This window comes from Habropoda laboriosa, unplaced genomic scaffold (genome assembly GCF_001263275.1).
Source record: "Habropoda laboriosa isolate 0110345459 unplaced genomic scaffold, ASM126327v1 scaffold5, whole genome shotgun sequence".
Classification (NCBI taxonomy): domain Eukaryota; kingdom Metazoa; phylum Arthropoda; class Insecta; order Hymenoptera; family Apidae; genus Habropoda; species Habropoda laboriosa.
The window spans coordinates 1,031,937-1,047,762 of NW_017100161.1; the positions used below are offsets into that span (position 1 = coordinate 1,031,937).

The 15,826-nt window shown below is 37.8% G+C and overlaps 2 protein-coding genes across 2 annotated transcripts; one reads left to right on the forward strand and one right to left on the reverse strand.

The window, feature by feature from the left end:
* Positions 1–2,843: 2,843 nt before the first annotated feature.
* LOC108577777 (2-acylglycerol O-acyltransferase 1-like) lies at positions 2,844–12,354 on the forward strand. Its single transcript, XM_017940983.1, has 6 exons — positions 2,844–3,144; positions 7,694–7,984; positions 9,744–10,018; positions 10,506–10,692; positions 11,026–11,225; positions 11,870–12,354. The coding sequence occupies exons 2-6, from the start codon at positions 7,758–7,760 to the stop codon at positions 12,025–12,027; spliced, it is 1,047 nt and encodes a 348-aa protein (XP_017796472.1). The 5' UTR covers positions 2,844–3,144; positions 7,694–7,757; the 3' UTR covers positions 12,028–12,354.
* Positions 12,355–12,442: 88 nt separating this feature from the next.
* LOC108577768 (kynurenine 3-monooxygenase) lies at positions 12,443–15,826 on the reverse strand. Its single transcript, XM_017940972.1, has 11 exons — positions 15,767–15,826; positions 15,576–15,645; positions 15,094–15,284; positions 14,930–14,978; positions 14,280–14,367; positions 14,039–14,210; positions 13,574–13,825; positions 13,307–13,396; positions 13,107–13,247; positions 12,790–12,951; positions 12,443–12,699 (listed from the first exon to the last, which is right to left on the reverse strand). The coding sequence occupies exons 1-11, from the start codon at positions 15,815–15,817 to the stop codon at positions 12,601–12,603; spliced, it is 1,365 nt and encodes a 454-aa protein (XP_017796461.1). The 5' UTR covers positions 15,818–15,826; the 3' UTR covers positions 12,443–12,600.

The window sequence follows — 15,826 nt, forward strand, 5'->3', positions numbered from 1 at the left end:
AATTCTTCTTAGGGAAAATTTTAGGGAAAAATTTTAGACTGTACGTTCTATATTGTAAATTTAAGTAATTTCTCCTTTTTCTTTTGCCTTGGTAGTTCTAGTGTTAATTCGTAACGAGTGTGTGTGTGTGTGTGTCATCGTAGAATTGCATTTGCTGAATTAACCTTGATTGCATCGCCCCTCGGTCTGTTACACGTGTCAAGGTGTGTACAGTGATTGCGCACGTGCATGCCTAAAGGTACAATGTAGCAACTCTCTCTTTAATTAGGGGGTTGATACCGCGTAGCAGCGGCGAAGTCTAAGTTATGGCTGCAAATGGCCCCCTCGAGGCCGCTCGTCGTCATATTTATACACATGTGTGAAACACTTTATCCTTATTTGTCGCGTTTCCTGCGATAGTAGAACGCGATATATAGAACGTGAACTTGAAGGGGTCAGTATTCAGCTTCTCTGGTGCTAATAAAGGAGAATATGTTTCTTTTTTTTTTTTCCACGGGAACCTTCGTGCAGGAGAGAAAATTGTGTTCGAACCGTACACGAGTTGTTGCTTCGTTGAGAATCTACTTAAAAGAAGAAAAGGATCTCCTTGTAACTAAATGAATTTATTGTTAAAAGAAAAAGAAGAAGTTAGAGCGAGAAGTATATATGGAATATTATTTTCTCGAGGAAGAACAAGTGTTTTCACGTGTTTCGATTAATTTTATTAGCGCGATCATGCGACACGCGAAGCGAAGTCGAGCGAAATTACTTCTGAGAGAAGATCGCGTGGATCAGCCGGTGAGATAAGAAACACAGAAAGCGAAATTACTCTGCTAATCGTGCTGAAGAAAATTGAAATTGTTAACGCGTTCCAACTAATCGCAAATTTTTTGCTAATTAAACCATAACTATAGGAGTTAATCGTTGAACGCAATCAGCGTTATTGAAGGTGAATTTTATATGAAGAAGAAATATATATATATATATATACATACATATATATACATACATACATATGTATCTAACCAAGAGAAAAAAAAATGTTAAACCGTTTAAAGCCAATATGTTATTCCTTTGAGAGAGAAAACGAGAAAAGTGTGAAAAAAGAAATACGAGTTATGATAGTTTCGAATCCGATTTGTACGCGATGTCACGTGAATTTGTAACCTCGTCCCTTTTATTCGTTTCGTCTCTATGAGTGAAAATTAATTAGTCACATCGACGAAGGAAACGAGACGACGACGAAGAATTCGTTTTCATTTCTAACAGAGAAACTTGTTCCTTTTTTTTTTCTTTTCTATGGAATAAGAATCGACCCGACGATATGAAGACGAGTGTTTCGGAGAGTTTCGGAAACTACACGTGCATTAAATTGTATGTATACGTCGTACGCATTACGGTATACCGGTTAAATTAATTGTAATTGTTGTCGCGATGGTAAATAGATTCTAATTAATCGAGGTATATTTTTCTCACGGTGCGGATGCACGGCCTCTAACAAGTGCACACCTTGCCCTTTCGTCTGTTTTTTTATAGATCGAGCAATAAACGTATTGTTTCAACAAAAAAAAAAAAAAAAGAAGAAAATAAGCTTGTCTGGAATTCATTTATGTCCCACGTGGCGGAAGAAGTCTGTCTTTTTCTTTTTTGGTAGGAAAGATACGCCTTTTGGCTGTTATCGTTATCTTATCGTCGAAGATATATTTACACTCCGCTGGAGTATCGAAGTGAGATTTTTTTAGAAATTACTCAGAATACTATGAGTAATGTTAGAATACAGAGACTTTGTTATTTGAAAGTTGTTGACTATGTTTCAGTTGAACGATTTTACGAGTTTAGCGAATAAGCAACAGTTATTTGATAAGATTGAGCAATTTGATGTATTGACGGAACTAAAAATTTTCGTTTGATAGAAATTGTGTAATATCGTCGATAAGATAGCTGGAGGTTTCGTGTGCTACTTCAGATAAAATAAAGACAGTTCGTCATGTTTTAACACTCTTAAGAAAAATATGCACTGTGGAACCTGAGTGGTTCTTTCTTCCTTCTCAGCAGTTTCAAGTTATAATCTTCCGCTATAGTAATTTTAGAAAAGTTCTTTTACATTTCTGCTCCTCTGTTGAAAAATATTTGGCTAAAATTAGTTTCTGAAATTCCTCCTTCAACAGCTTCCTTGAACCCCTCAAATTTTTCTGTAACTCCAAATTCCTCCAACCCTTTTCCCAAAATATCTTGAACTGAAATTTCCTCTTTAAAAAAAAAATCTGTTCTTCTGGAAGCTCTTCAACGTGTCAAATTAAAAACTGTAACTTCATTTTTACCATGAATTCAAGTTCCTTATCTATCAAAGATTCTTCTCTATTGCTTCCCTGAAATTCCTTCTTCAAAAGTTTCTTAACCCCCTGAAATTTTTCTACTGTTTCTGCTCTCAAAGCTCTCCAACGTGTGTTAAATGAAAAATTCTAACTTGATCTTCCCCATAAATTCAAATTTCTCATCTATCAAAAATTCTTCTAAAATTCCTTCTTCAAAAGCTTCCTTAAACCCCTCAAATTTTTCTACAACTCTTCAAAATTTCCTCCTCCGTCTTCCAAAAGTGTCACTTGACCCCCAAAATGTCCACGCTCCAAAACAAGTCTCTCCCTCGCTTTTCCCACAGAACCTCGTTCCAAAAAAGACATTAAAAACCCCTCTGCAAGCTCTTGAAGCTCCGTGCAGCCGTCCCACGAGCTAGATCCACGGATTATCGATTCACAAGAGGTAGAAGAGGCCTCGCGGTGCAGCATCAATTTTTCATTGTTCATCCGGCCGGAGAGTCGTAGAGAGAGAGTGGTCGGCTCTTCGTCGTTGATTTCGCCGCGTGCATAAGTAGCGTGCGTGAGTGTCTGAAGCAGCGTGTACGTTCGCTCACGCAGTCTTTCCTGTTTGTTCCGCGCGGCGCGGCGCCGAGCCAGTGAGCAACGTGACGCCGAACCGAGCATCTCGTCGCGTTCAAATCTTCTTCCGTGATTCTCTTCTCTCTCTCTCTTTATCCTGACTGAAGATTCGCTTGCGGAACGAATCAAAATCCACCGAGACGTGAAATTGAAAGAAACGTATCGTATAGAGTGAAGAAAGCCGCGAAGAAGTGTCTGCAAATGGCAAGAAGCCTGATCGTAGGCACAGGTAAGGCGTGCTAGGAAACAACGCTCGCGGATGTCACCTGATTGTCTATTTTGGTGAACGCGAGTCGATTGTGAGTGTCGACACGCGCGTTCCTACTCGCAATTCGTCTGCTTCCACTGCTTTTCCTAAGTGGCCAGAGTGAACGATGAATGGAAAAGGTGCGCTTTGGTAGGGGTTTTTGCAGTCTGAATTCGAATTGCACGTTGCGTTCAACTTTTTGATAAATAATCGTGAATAGAAGTTCGAATGATGCTGTTAGGAGAATTTTCACAGTGTGTGTATCTATCTGTTTGATCGATTTTCGTCGATGCATCGTCAGTGTTGTGACGTGAATGGGATCTTTCAAATCCTCGCTAATTGAATTTAAACGAGAGACGACCGAGAGTGGGTCACGTCGTTCAATATTTGCGTGGCCATTTCGTTAATGATCCTGATTACTTCCTCGTTATAGCGCACGCGATAAAACGCAGTTTCAGGCACAATCGGAGACGTGAATTACGAGTTTCGTAGAATTTAACGGTGTTTGTGGTAGTTTGTTCGAGTTAGATGATCGTGCCTTGGCTGAAGTTCGTCGTTTAATCGTGTCACTTCTTTTTCTAGTCGTTACTCTACCCGTTGCTTTCTTCTTCGCCGCGTTCAGTTACTCCTGCGCGACTTCTGGAAAATAGTAATGCGCTTTGTGATATTCCAATGAAGTAAACACCAGTAGCACTTCGACCGAGATTAACCATTCCACTGTAGTTTACTCGTAAATGTGTGAATGGACGTGACGAAGCACTCGAATTGTGGAATTTACGGTGACAAGCGGGTGAATGATGGACAGAATTTTTGAAACACTTCTCCGAGTTGGAAATGTTAATTGAAACGTTCTCTGTTCGAAGCAGAGTAATTGACGAAATTCATTTCTTACGCGATCTAAAAAGCTTTGAACTTATTAATTTATTCGTGTTCGATTTGCACCGTTAACCCTTGGTTTTTCAAACCAGTACTCTGACTCAGAAATTTAAATCAGCAGGTGATTTGCACAGTAGATACTTGGAACATTTAAGAAATACTATTTTTTCTCTATTAATTCAGCTGTTGCATAATAATCGCACGATTTCACGCTATAAGATTTCTTGCAATCGACGAGTGTTCATCGCGTTTCTCAAACTGGAAAGTAAGGAAAATGGTAATTTTTTGCAAAATATCGTTGGACTAAATTGGTAACACTCGTACATCGAAAATAAAAGAAGATCAGGCTGAATTTTAAGTGCAAACGGGGCACGGCCTTACACAGGAATTGTAAGGCTATCCGGTCGAATAAATTAACGATACACCGGTAAAAATAATTAGGGGAATTCCTGTTGTGCTTGTCTCTCACCGTGCTACTTTCGAACAAGTAAACAAAAATATTATCGTCTTCGATACGATTTTCAATATTTTCAATTAATAACACAGTCGTGCAAGAAAATTGAGAGATATCTTCCTACAGTTATTGAAAATCATGAATGAAAGTGTGTTGGAAATTCTCTTTTAGTACTAACGATAGTAACAGCAATAAGATTTGAAGGATATTTGCAAACAAACAGACGTTAATAAGAATCTTTAATTAGTGATTAATTTAATTGCAATTAGACCGTACAGTTGTTATTAATTACATTCTATCAACAGTGGGGATGTAAGATTAATGTACCGTGATATCGTAGGATCGTTTCACAGTAAATAGACTGTCAATAATAAAGATTATTCCGGACGAACGGTAAGCGTGACGATTAGAAGCCGAGGGAAAAGAGCAGCACTCGTTAGGAACATCCACACCGTTCACCGAAACGTTCCAATAATTAAACGTCACAACGGACACAAACATTTTTCCAAAAAAAAAAAAAAAATGTAACCAATACATTCTCCATCTTGAAGAATTCGTTCACTTCTAAAATCTCTATTAAAAATTCCTTCTAAAACTTGACAAATCACTCGCAGAACGAAAACAAAGTGATTGATATTGCACTTGCAACGTTGCATCTTCACACATCCCACAGTTCATTATCACAAAAACATTCCCAGCATTGTTCGGAAACTTCCACTTTCCACTCGATCAAATATACACACACATCGAGGCACATTTCCTCATTTCCTGTCTACGTTCCAACGATTTCACACCTACTATGTCACCGAGTAAAAACAGAAGAAAAGAGGCAATTCGACGGTGACAACGTTTCCTCCAGAATCCAGACGACCGTGCGCTCGATTCTCTCGACGATCGAAAGTCTAAACCAGTTTGTATGCCGCGAACGGTAGCGGAACGACGTGAAATAGGTGAAACGAAAAGAGTGATTTCGATAAATCGATCAACGTGTCCGAAGCGACGCGGCGGAAGAAGAAGAGAGGCGACACTCGAACGTTGACAATCTATTCCTTTTGTCACGCGTGCATGCTATAAATAAGGCGTTTGCATTGTTCGAAGGGCACGTGGACAACGTGTTAGCCGTCCTCACGAGGACACGAAGCGTTTTCTTCACGTTTTACCACGACCTTGCGCCGTCTGTCGTCGGTTAGAGCGTATCCTACACCTTGGCAGTTATGTAGGCCGGCTAGTTTCGGGTGGAGGGTAATGAAATTTGTATGGGGTCAATGGCTCTCTAAACGCGATCCTAAAACGGGGAATCGCGCGACACACACATGGTTATGTCCATCGATTCGAAAACATTCTCTATTCTTGGAGCGTCGCGGTGCAGACCGGACGACACGTGGATCACAGATTTGGCGCTGGAGTGTTACGGTGTTTGGAGGGATTAGGATAGTGAGAACGATCTGTTTTCTTACTATTCTTGGTTTTCACGAAATTAGGAAATATTGTTCGGTGTCTGCAATTGTTCTTTGAGTGAAATTTTGAAAGATAACAAATAAACGTTCCTTTTCAAAGGTTGAGAGAAATGATTTGGGAAATTTGTGGAAATGAAATTTGAAGTGGTAAATTTTTGAAAATTCTTTCGAGAAAATAAAAATTTGTTTGGAAAGGTTGAGAGGGATTTGTGTGTTACTTGGGAAATTTGAAGTGGTAAATTTTTGAAAATTCTTTCGAGAAAATAAAAATTTGTTTGGAAAGGTTGAGAGAGATTTGTGTGTTACTTGGGAAATTTGAAGTGGTAAGTTTTTGAAAGTCTTTTCGAGAAAATAAGAATTCCTCTTCAAAGGTCAAGGGGAACGATTTGTGCGTTATTTGGGAAATTTGTGGATATGAAATTTGAAGTGGTAAATTTTTGAAAATTCTTTCGAGAAAATAAAAATTTGTTTGGAGAGGTTGAGAGAGATTTGTGTGTTACTTGGGAAATTTGAAGTGGTAAGTTTTTGAAAGTCTATTCGAGAAAATAAGAATTCCTTTTCAAAGGTCAAGGGGAACGATTTGTGCGTTATTTGGGAAATTTGTGGAAATGAAATTCGAAGTGGTAAATTTTTGAAGGTTTTTTCGAGTAAATAAAAATTCCTTTTCAAAGGTTAATTTGATTTTTGATTTGATTCTTGTTGTCATACTTGTGATGTCACTTGAGAATTATGATAATGAGCTGTGGAGCAGTGATGATTAAATTTCTTTCGATTTACTGTAATTTGGTGGCAGTATTTATGTAGCACATAACTGAGATAACATTTTTGTAGACTCTTGAGTACTTGTTGATATGTCAATTAATAAAAATATTCTTTATGTCGTCAATTGAGATAGCAACGAACTTTTATCAATAGTTTAAACTTTTTATTCTTTGCTAATACCGCAAGTGTATCCTATTATCGTCTGTTATCTGAGATTCAATTTGGAACGCGATAAACTTGCGTACTTTAATTACTTGAATCTTTTCTTTTCAATATTTCCATCTGTTTAACGAGGAATTGTAATTAGTCTCTTGAAACACTTTTAGAGAGCAGTTTCTAAGACACCACAGTGGAACAATGGCAGGTATTTATGAAAGTCGCAGTACTCGGGTTTGCAGAAGTCGGAAAAGTAGGTACAATGACTGTATCCACAAAGGAAGTGTTATTTAAAAAAGGCTTCGCTTCACGAACTACTTGACACACTTTGAACCGCGCCTCGTGCCTCTGTAACATCATTTCAAACATAAGATATAGGAGTCGTATCTAAAACGTGATGTGCATATTATCATCTCAGGAAAGTTTTTCTCACCCTGTTAAAGAACATTAACCTTGGCTTATCGAGCACTCGAGTCAATCAAACTGTACTTTCCCCCTTGTATTCCTATCGTTTCATCCTTTCGACGTTACCGCGCACTTGCTGAAAATCCAAATACAATCTCCTTAACAATGTAAAAATTTCCGCTAAAAAAGCTTGAAAGATTGTAATCAGAAAAGTTGTTACAAATCTTGCACAACTCGTAGAAAGTACAAAAGTGCAGCGAACGATCGGAAGTTTCACCGATAACACGTGTCGAATTTGATAATTTATTCTCACCGATAAGATACCTCATTATCACCGTATTAACGTTCATTGACCTTACATAATCCACGGTAAGACACACTTGTGATCGTCGAAGTACCATCGAACGATTCTGTTTATCAGGTACGAGGGAGCTGCTTTGATGTGACGATAAACCGTGCAGAGAAGTTTGAAAGAAAGAAGAAATATGAAGATTCTGGGGCTGAGCTTTGCACCGTTGAACGTCCCGTTGAAAAGACGGCTGGAAACTCTCTCTGCTTCGATATGGATCGTTATATTGGGCTTTGGAGATTTGATCGGATACGGGATTGCCGCGTACATACTCTTCTATACGGAATACTTACGCTATCTCATGCCGCTCTACTTCCTCTGGATGTATTATGACTGGGACACGTGCAATCGAGGCGGCAGAAGGTGAATTATCAAGCTACTTTTATTACACAGGGTGCTTCGACAAAATTGTTGACACTTATATGAAAGGAATTTTTAATTACGTATTGCTGTCGTGTTGACACGTTCACCGTCGAAATTTTCAACAGCTGATTTTGTTGCCGTGTTAACACGTTCACTGTGAAAATCGCTAAATTGCGGATTTCTCTGCATTTGTAGGAAACTTAAAGGTGCACAATTGCACAAAATATAGTGTCTCGCAGGCGAAATAATTTTCTACCAAAGTTTCACTTTTTTTTATGTATTCTCGAAGATATGAGTTTGCAGAAAAATCCGCAGTCTCGTTAATTACTAATACGTGAAAGAATGCTCAGTTCAATTTCTTCGTCGCGACTGCTCTCTTCAATTATGAGATAGCAGGCTTTAGAATGACAATGGAGATTTTTCTGCTCGAACCACACATTTTTGTGGTTGTTCCGTTTTATTTTTCACTGCACTTGTGCATCAAATGTGATGCACGAACGTGACAGGAAGGAAGAGTGTGCATAGTGTATGATGCAGGGGACAGTGAATATGTTAGCAAGTGTATTTTCTCTTCAAGGAGTTTCTACTTGTTCGCTTGCAAGTATTTGCAATTGAGATTGGCCTGTTCGCGGTCGACCACTTTCCTTTGTAATAGGAAATTTAAAATAGTTATAAGTTTCTATTGAATGTAACCAGCGAATAAATAAATACTGAATCCAGCTGTATCCTATACGAGATTACAGAAATGAATTAGGTTACTTAAATATAGTGGAGGATTCTTAAGCGATTTTTTATTCTCCAAATTGACCTCTCGATTTATCATTCTATTAATTATGAAAATTGAGAATAGATATTAATTCACGAAGCTGTATTTTAACCGTTTGAGTCCCACGCGCCGCTTTCGCGCTCTTCAGATTTCATGTCGGAAAAACCCAGCGCATTTGAACGATACGGACAACTGACGGCGCACTCGCAATCTGACGAGACGCGCTCAACATTTCAGACGCATGTCGCTTCGCTACTTTTTTTTTTTTGCCTATTATAAAAGAAGCGCTGTCTCGCTGCTTAGCATTTTCCGACACAGAATAAAAGGAGCGCTGTCGCGCCGCTTTGATCTTTTCGCATCCCATTCAGGTCTCTCAATTAAATCAAATGGTGTTCGATTTAGTTCAATTAATATTCTAGTAAAGAAGATAATATATATTGGGGAAGTTAAAATAAAAAATGAGATGTTATTTCCTTGGAAATTTTCAAGGTCTTTTAATGAAAATCTTTCGGTTAGTATTATAAAAATAAAAATGATTAAAAATAGTCTAATTTCAAGTGAAATTATTTGGGCAATTGATCGAACTGATCCAATAAGTGCATATTTGTTTTTTGAAATTCATCCAATTAGTACTATAGGGTAAGTGTTTAATCCAATTATTAAAATTAAAAAAATTATTCTATTTGTTATTTATGTTATATAAGTTAAATCATGGGTATATAATTCATATAATTATTGATAATATGAATATAAATAGAGGGCTTAATTTATAGATAGTAAAATTAATATTTATTACAATTCATTTTGAAAACCTCTGCTACTCAAACGGTTAAGTATAGTGGAGGATTCTTAAGCGATAGTTTGTTCTCCGCAAACTTAATATTTTTATAAATGAAACTTTAATTTATCGTTTCTGCTAATTCTAAAAATTGACTGAAATTCAGAACGAAGAGAACAGGTGTTAATTGAACAAATTCGATTTCCCTGTTGCAGCGATCGCGGTACAAGATGGCTAAGGAGTTCCGCGTGGTTACGTTACTTCTGCAACTATTTCCCAGTGAAACTAGTGAAAACGACCGACTTAGATCCAAATAGGCTATATCTGTTCTGCAGTTTTCCACACGGAATTCTGGCCACAGGAGTTTTCTGTTCCTTCGGATCGGAATGCCTGGGCTGCAGAGAGAAGTTCCCAGGTATGGACATGAGACCTGTGGTACTGGATCAACATTTCAGGGTCCCGTTTTTCCGCGAATACGCTTACTCGAATGGTACGTGTCCATCGTAAAAATGTTTTTAACGATTTCACCGATACTCTTTCTGTCGTAAAAATGTACCGACGTGTACACTCGGAAGTATCGAAACTCTTACTGAACGTGAAGCAGACATAAACCGAGTCGTTGGAAAATTCTGGAAGGAATTATTCAGTCTGCAATTAATCGCGACAATTCCTGGAAAATTCTCTTTTTTCATTCATACGAGATATTTATACTTGTTGCATTCTACAAATTGCGTAATTATGATTCACGAAGAAAAAGGATTGCTAATCACGTGTGTATTCTTGTGTTGAAAAGAAATTTCGTCAAAAATTGAAAATTAAAAATGATTAATTAAAAATTACATATAAAATTACATTAAAAATTAAATTAAATTTACAGAATGCAATATCCCACGTGTAGAAATTATTCATACTAGATCCTTCGTATTTTATTGTTACTCTTCTGTCATTGTTTTAATCGTGATCGAATTAAAACGCAGGCTGTGTGAGCAGCAGCGCGGAGAGTTTGCACTATCTCTTATCAACGAAGCCACCCGCGCCTTACACAGGAAGAGCAACGATTCTGATCATCGGTGGAGCGTCGGAATCATTGGAATGTAAGCCGGGCACTTATCGTATCCTGGTAAAAAGGAGAAAAGGCTTCATAAAGATCGCGCTGAAGCATGGGTTAGAATTATCAATGTTTACGTTGATTCGAATTACAAAGCTCGTGTCCCGTGTGAATCTTGGAACAATCCCCTTTTAAAAACTGAATTATCATGAATTAAATTCGACTGTTAACTGAATGATCATGTTTCTTTCCTACTAAACTATCGTTCAATTAAATACGATCAGTCTACTTTGAACGATTAACGTTGAATTTTTTTATTCAGATCAGTTTAATACGAATCGTTGCAATGAAATTAATTTTTGTATTGTAATTCTACGCAGTTTTCTATTCTTTTCTGTTTTTCTTCGATAATTACAGAGATTGTTAATTCTTTGTCTCGCTGATTTTAGCACACCCTTGGTACCTGTATTTTCCTTCGGAGAAACCGAAGTGTACGATCAAGTGTACGCACCAGAAGGCTCGCTCCTGAAAAGAGTGCAGCACACTATTCGTAAGAAAGTTGGATTGGCACCGATTATTCTGAAGGGGCGAGGATTCTTCCAGTATTCGTTTGGAATCATCCCTCAGAGGAGGCCTATCTATGTCGTTGGTGAGTACTCTGATCGATTGACAAATTTACATTGGCGATAATTCTCGAGGTATTCATACTTGTCACGCTTTATGAAGAATTTCAGAAGAAATTTCAAGAAGGATTCAAAATTTATCGATCATCTCCTTATTACTCATATTTATCAGAGAAAAAATTTCAGGAGGATTCAAACTTTATCGACCATTTCCCTAATATTCACATTGATCGCAGAAAACAATTCAGGAAGGATTCAAAATTTATCGATCATCTCCTTATTACTCATATTTATCAGAGAAAAAATTTCAGGAGGATTCAAACTTTATCGACCATTTCCCTAATATTCACATTGATCGCAGAAAACAATTCAGGAAGGATTCAAAATTTATCGATCATCTCCTTATTACTCACATTTATCAGAGAAAAAATTTCAGGAAGGATTAAAAATTTATCGATCATCTCCTTATTACTCACATTTATCACAGAAAAAAATTCAGGAAGGATTAAAAATTTATCGATCATCTCCTTATTACTCATATTTATCAGAGAAAAAATTTCAGGAAGGATTAAAAATTTATCGATCATTTCGTTATTGTTCATAATCATCGCAGAAAAAATTTCAGAGAGAATTTCGAATCTCCGCTACATCGCAGTGATCTATTTTTCAGTCGGTAGCCCTATGGAGTTACCAAAGATAGAGGAGCCAACAGCCGAGCAAATTACAAAGTACCACGAGGAGTTCATCGAGAAATTGATAGAGGTTTTCGAGGCGCACAAGCACAAGTACATCGAGAACGCGGATTCGGTGAAACTCGAATTGATGTGATATGCGTCACCGAGCGATAATAATTAATACTCCTAGTAGATTCTGAAAGCTGTGAATCAAGGACTAAACAAGTTACATAAGAATAGAATGAATTACGTTCCGTGTGATTTTTAAGGAGTACGTGAGTAGCCGTCGAGTGAAAAATGAGCGTGCCACATTTTCAGCGATACGTTATTTTAGTCAATTTTGTCAATTACCATAGGAAGTTTCCATTGGAGAAGAACCAATAGGGTTGAGGTGTATCGTATGTAATTATAGTTTATCGACATTCTTTAGCTTGTAGTCTATACGATAAGGGATAATAATGGGAAGAGGGTGAAGGCCTTAAACGAGACTTGCTCAAGTTACGAACAATTCTTTGTTCACCGATTGTAGCGAATGTATCGCATGAATTGTACATTTTTCTTCTTTCTTTTTGTAGAAATTTAAGCGTTAGAGGATATGAGGAATTTCTAGGATTTTTTTGATAGAAAAAAATAGCGAAGAAGTTAGACGAGAGTTAGGTTTATTGTGATAACCGATGCGTTCATATTTGCATATCGATATATGGTTGTGTATAATGCATATCTGTAGTTAATACAAAACACCCTTCGTTGTGTACACTTCGAGCAGTGGAGCCATCAGCAACGCGATTATCAAGAACACTGTACACCAAGCGATCCTGCGTAATATCTGTAAAAAGAGAAAATCCTTGTTCAGGTACATTTTCAATAATTCCTACCATTGTTATGTTTACACCGGTGTCTTTTTTTCTTCGTCTACCTTGTCTTGCCACTCCCTGTTCGCGATGCAGTCGCGGAACTTCATTCGCGAGAAGTGTACCGTGCTGTATAATGGTATCCAGGTGTTTGGAATTTGTCTGTGGAGGAATGTGTCGAGGTGTTTTCGAAGGAGGAATGATTTTCTTGTCACTAGATCTCTCATCTGAAAATTTTCACGGTGAAATAATTAATAAGTTAAACATATAGATAACATTTTTTTTTTTTGTGTTGAAGTTTCTGAGCTTTGGAATTGCAGAATTTCCTGTTACAAAAGTTTCTCGTTAATTATTGAATATTTTTTAAATGGAAGAAAATTACCTCGATGTAATTGTACATAGCAAGGTCGCAGATAGCGTGAGCATCGTCAGATCGTAGTTCTGTGAATTTCGGAAGGACCTTGCTGAAGTCTGAGTTGTAACGTTCCATCAAATCGTCTAAGAGTAAGATGTCTTCGAAACCCTGGTATAAAAAAGAAAGTAAAGATTTATTGGTAAATCAATGGATGGAATGAAACTTACAGCGTTCATTCCTTGAGCATAAAAAGGCACCATGGCGTGAGCAGCGTCGCCGACGATAAGGGTGGTTTTTCCAAAGTGGTAAGGTTTGCACTGGAATGCATTAAAAGAGAACTTAGATCCTGCAATTGCCGCTTCATAAAGTCGCAATAAAAGTCGCACAGTAGTTTTTGTTATTTTTAAAAATTAAATTGCCCTCGTTCCTTCAATTTTTCAATGAAATATTTTCCAAATAATCATTTCGAAGAGATTAAAATTTTTGAAACTCGCCTTGATGGAAATCAACGTCTTTGGTTCCCTCTCGAAATAGTCGTTAACAAGTTTCTCTCTGCCCATGAATTCAAGCAGATCTGGAAACTGTTTCGCGTAGAAGTTGAGAAGCTGTTGCGGGGTTTTGAGCTTGTCGAGGATTGAAAATGGCGCGAATATGTTGCCAGTGAAAGTGTTATCGTCGTTTGGCAGAGCTATCATCATGAATTCCTCTCGTGGCCAAATATGAAGATGCTCACCACTCATCGCGTACTTGAAATTCGAACAAGATTTTTAGTGCCGTCGATAGGTGAACAGAGCTTATATGGAAAAATATAAAATTAACTCGTTCGCCTTTCTTTCTAATTGACAAATGTCACTAATTAATCGGTTTTATCTGCAAATTTCGTATTTTCAATGAAAGAACACCTTCGACTAGTCAAGATTGAGTTGATCAACGATTTTCATCAAAAATACTATACTTACCTCGTTGTTCTTTCCAATGGGTACAAATAATTCAACGTAGCCGTGTTCAATATACGTTTGACTGCAATTAAACAGCGGTTTCTTCGCCATTATTCTTCTGACAGTCGAGTAAGCACCATCAGCGCCGATTATCAAGTCAGTTTCCGCCTCCTCGATCGTTTGAGTCTTCGTGCTGCAAATTTCGATAAATTTTATAGGTGCTGTAACAACATCTTCTGAATTCTGCTGTAGCAATTCTTACTCCAGTATCTTCATCTTCCCAATGTCCAAATCCGCGTCTACCACTTTCTTATTAAAATGGAGGCTGACATTAGGATACTTCTCAGCAGCTAGTACACACAAAATTTCAAAGAAAATATTGAATTTCTAAAGACTGCAAGCAAACGTTCTTCCACTCGTTTAATTTTCCGTAAAATGGAACCACAACGAAGATATCTCGAAGGAAACGCGTTTAATACTTCGTCGTCTATACTGAAACATTATAGATACTTAAAAGACGCTTCTGCGCGTGTGTAAGGATTACACACCTCTCTTATCGAAAGGTTCACGCGTAAATAAATGTATATCGGATTAAAATGTCGGTGGAGCGTACGCGTTTCACGCTGAAGATCGTAAGAAGCACAAGCCGGCGGTAGCAAGAAACACGACACGCTCGAATTCTTGTGGCTTCACGCACTACCGCGTCATCGGATATTCAGTGGCCATTTTTTTTCTCCCCCTTTTTTAACACAGAAGCATCTCGTGTTCGTTCGTATTCTTCTAAAACGAGATGCAAATGTATCGGTGTAATCTACTAGTAAATCTTCGCTGCCTTCTATAGATCGACGAGATAAAGAGCTCCGAAAAAAGAAGAAACAGTATTTTATTCGATCTTATTCAAGTTTCACTTACCATTTAATAGAACCACGTTTAAGTATCGTCTGCTGACTGAATAAATGCACTGTAACAGGAAATGTTAAAAAAAAGAGTGTCACAATTATGTACTTTTTTTTTTACGAATGAATAGAAATAGTGAAAAATGTTTCGCTTCGCGAAGTATCAGTGAAATCACTCACGTTTCCTTTCACACTGTCGTAAAGTATCTCCTTAAGGGTGCCATCCTTGTTATGGATCATTCTGCCACGCATAGCGATGCCATGACGATCGATAAGAGCCTCCTCGAGGCCAATTGCCCTTAAAGCTTCCCGCCCTCTGACCGACAGAGCCAAGTCGATGCTCTGACCGCGAAAATCCTCCACTCTGATGTCTAAAACAATCACGATCTTTACATTTACAAATATTAAATTATGCTACTGTTTCTCTTAAATTAAAAAAAAAAAAGTGAAACTCGACGCAGTGTATTCTCCTATTCGTGAAAGTGAATATATAGGATCAATAAGGGAGATTTTAATGCTTCAGAGAAGTGACTAGACGTCAAATGAAAAGGTAAAGAAAAACTACTCGGAAAATACTGTCGGACATTAGAACGAAAGGAGAATATAAGGAAGATCTATTAATAATTCAAAAAAATATGTAAATCAATTGTTAAAACGTTCACCTGTACGATATTCATAAATGGACACCGAATGGCCCCTCTTCGCGAAGAAGCAACCTGCCAGAGATCCCACCTGAAAGATCGAGGACACACTGTATCAATCTTCGTCGAAGATCTTCCTTTAAAAATTTTCAAAAAAATTGCCAGAGTGATTTTTTCGCAGGAATTTGTTATGGAGAAGATGAAACACACACCAGACCACCCCCCACGATGGAAATTCGCGACTTTCGATCGACGACCGCCATGGTATACCG

What these genes read in the sequence shown, in the direction of transcription:
- LOC108577777 (XM_017940983.1), top strand. Translation starts at nt 7,758, where the DNA reads ATGAAGATTCTGGGGCTGAGCTTTGCACCGTTGAACGTCCCGTTGAAA. An exon ending in CGAATACGCTTACTCGAATG is followed by an intron (nt 10,019 to 10,505) that starts GTACGTGTCCAT and finishes ATTAAAACGCAG; the next exon opens with GCTGTGTGAGCAGCAGCGCG. An exon ending in GAGGCCTATCTATGTCGTTG is followed by an intron (nt 11,226 to 11,869) that starts GTGAGTACTCTG and finishes TCTATTTTTCAG; the next exon opens with TCGGTAGCCCTATGGAGTTA.
- LOC108577768 (XM_017940972.1), bottom strand. Translation starts at nt 15,817, where the DNA reads ATGGCGGTCGTCGATCGAAAGTCGCGAATTTCCATCGTGGGGGGTGGT. An exon ending in ACGACAGTGTGAAAGGAAAC is followed by an intron (nt 14,979 to 15,093) that starts GTGAGTGATTTC and finishes TTCCTGTTACAG; the next exon opens with TGCATTTATTCAGTCAGCAG. An exon ending in GGGAAGATGAAGATACTGGA is followed by an intron (nt 14,211 to 14,279) that starts GTAAGAATTGCT and finishes CGAAATTTGCAG; the next exon opens with CACGAAGACTCAAACGATCG.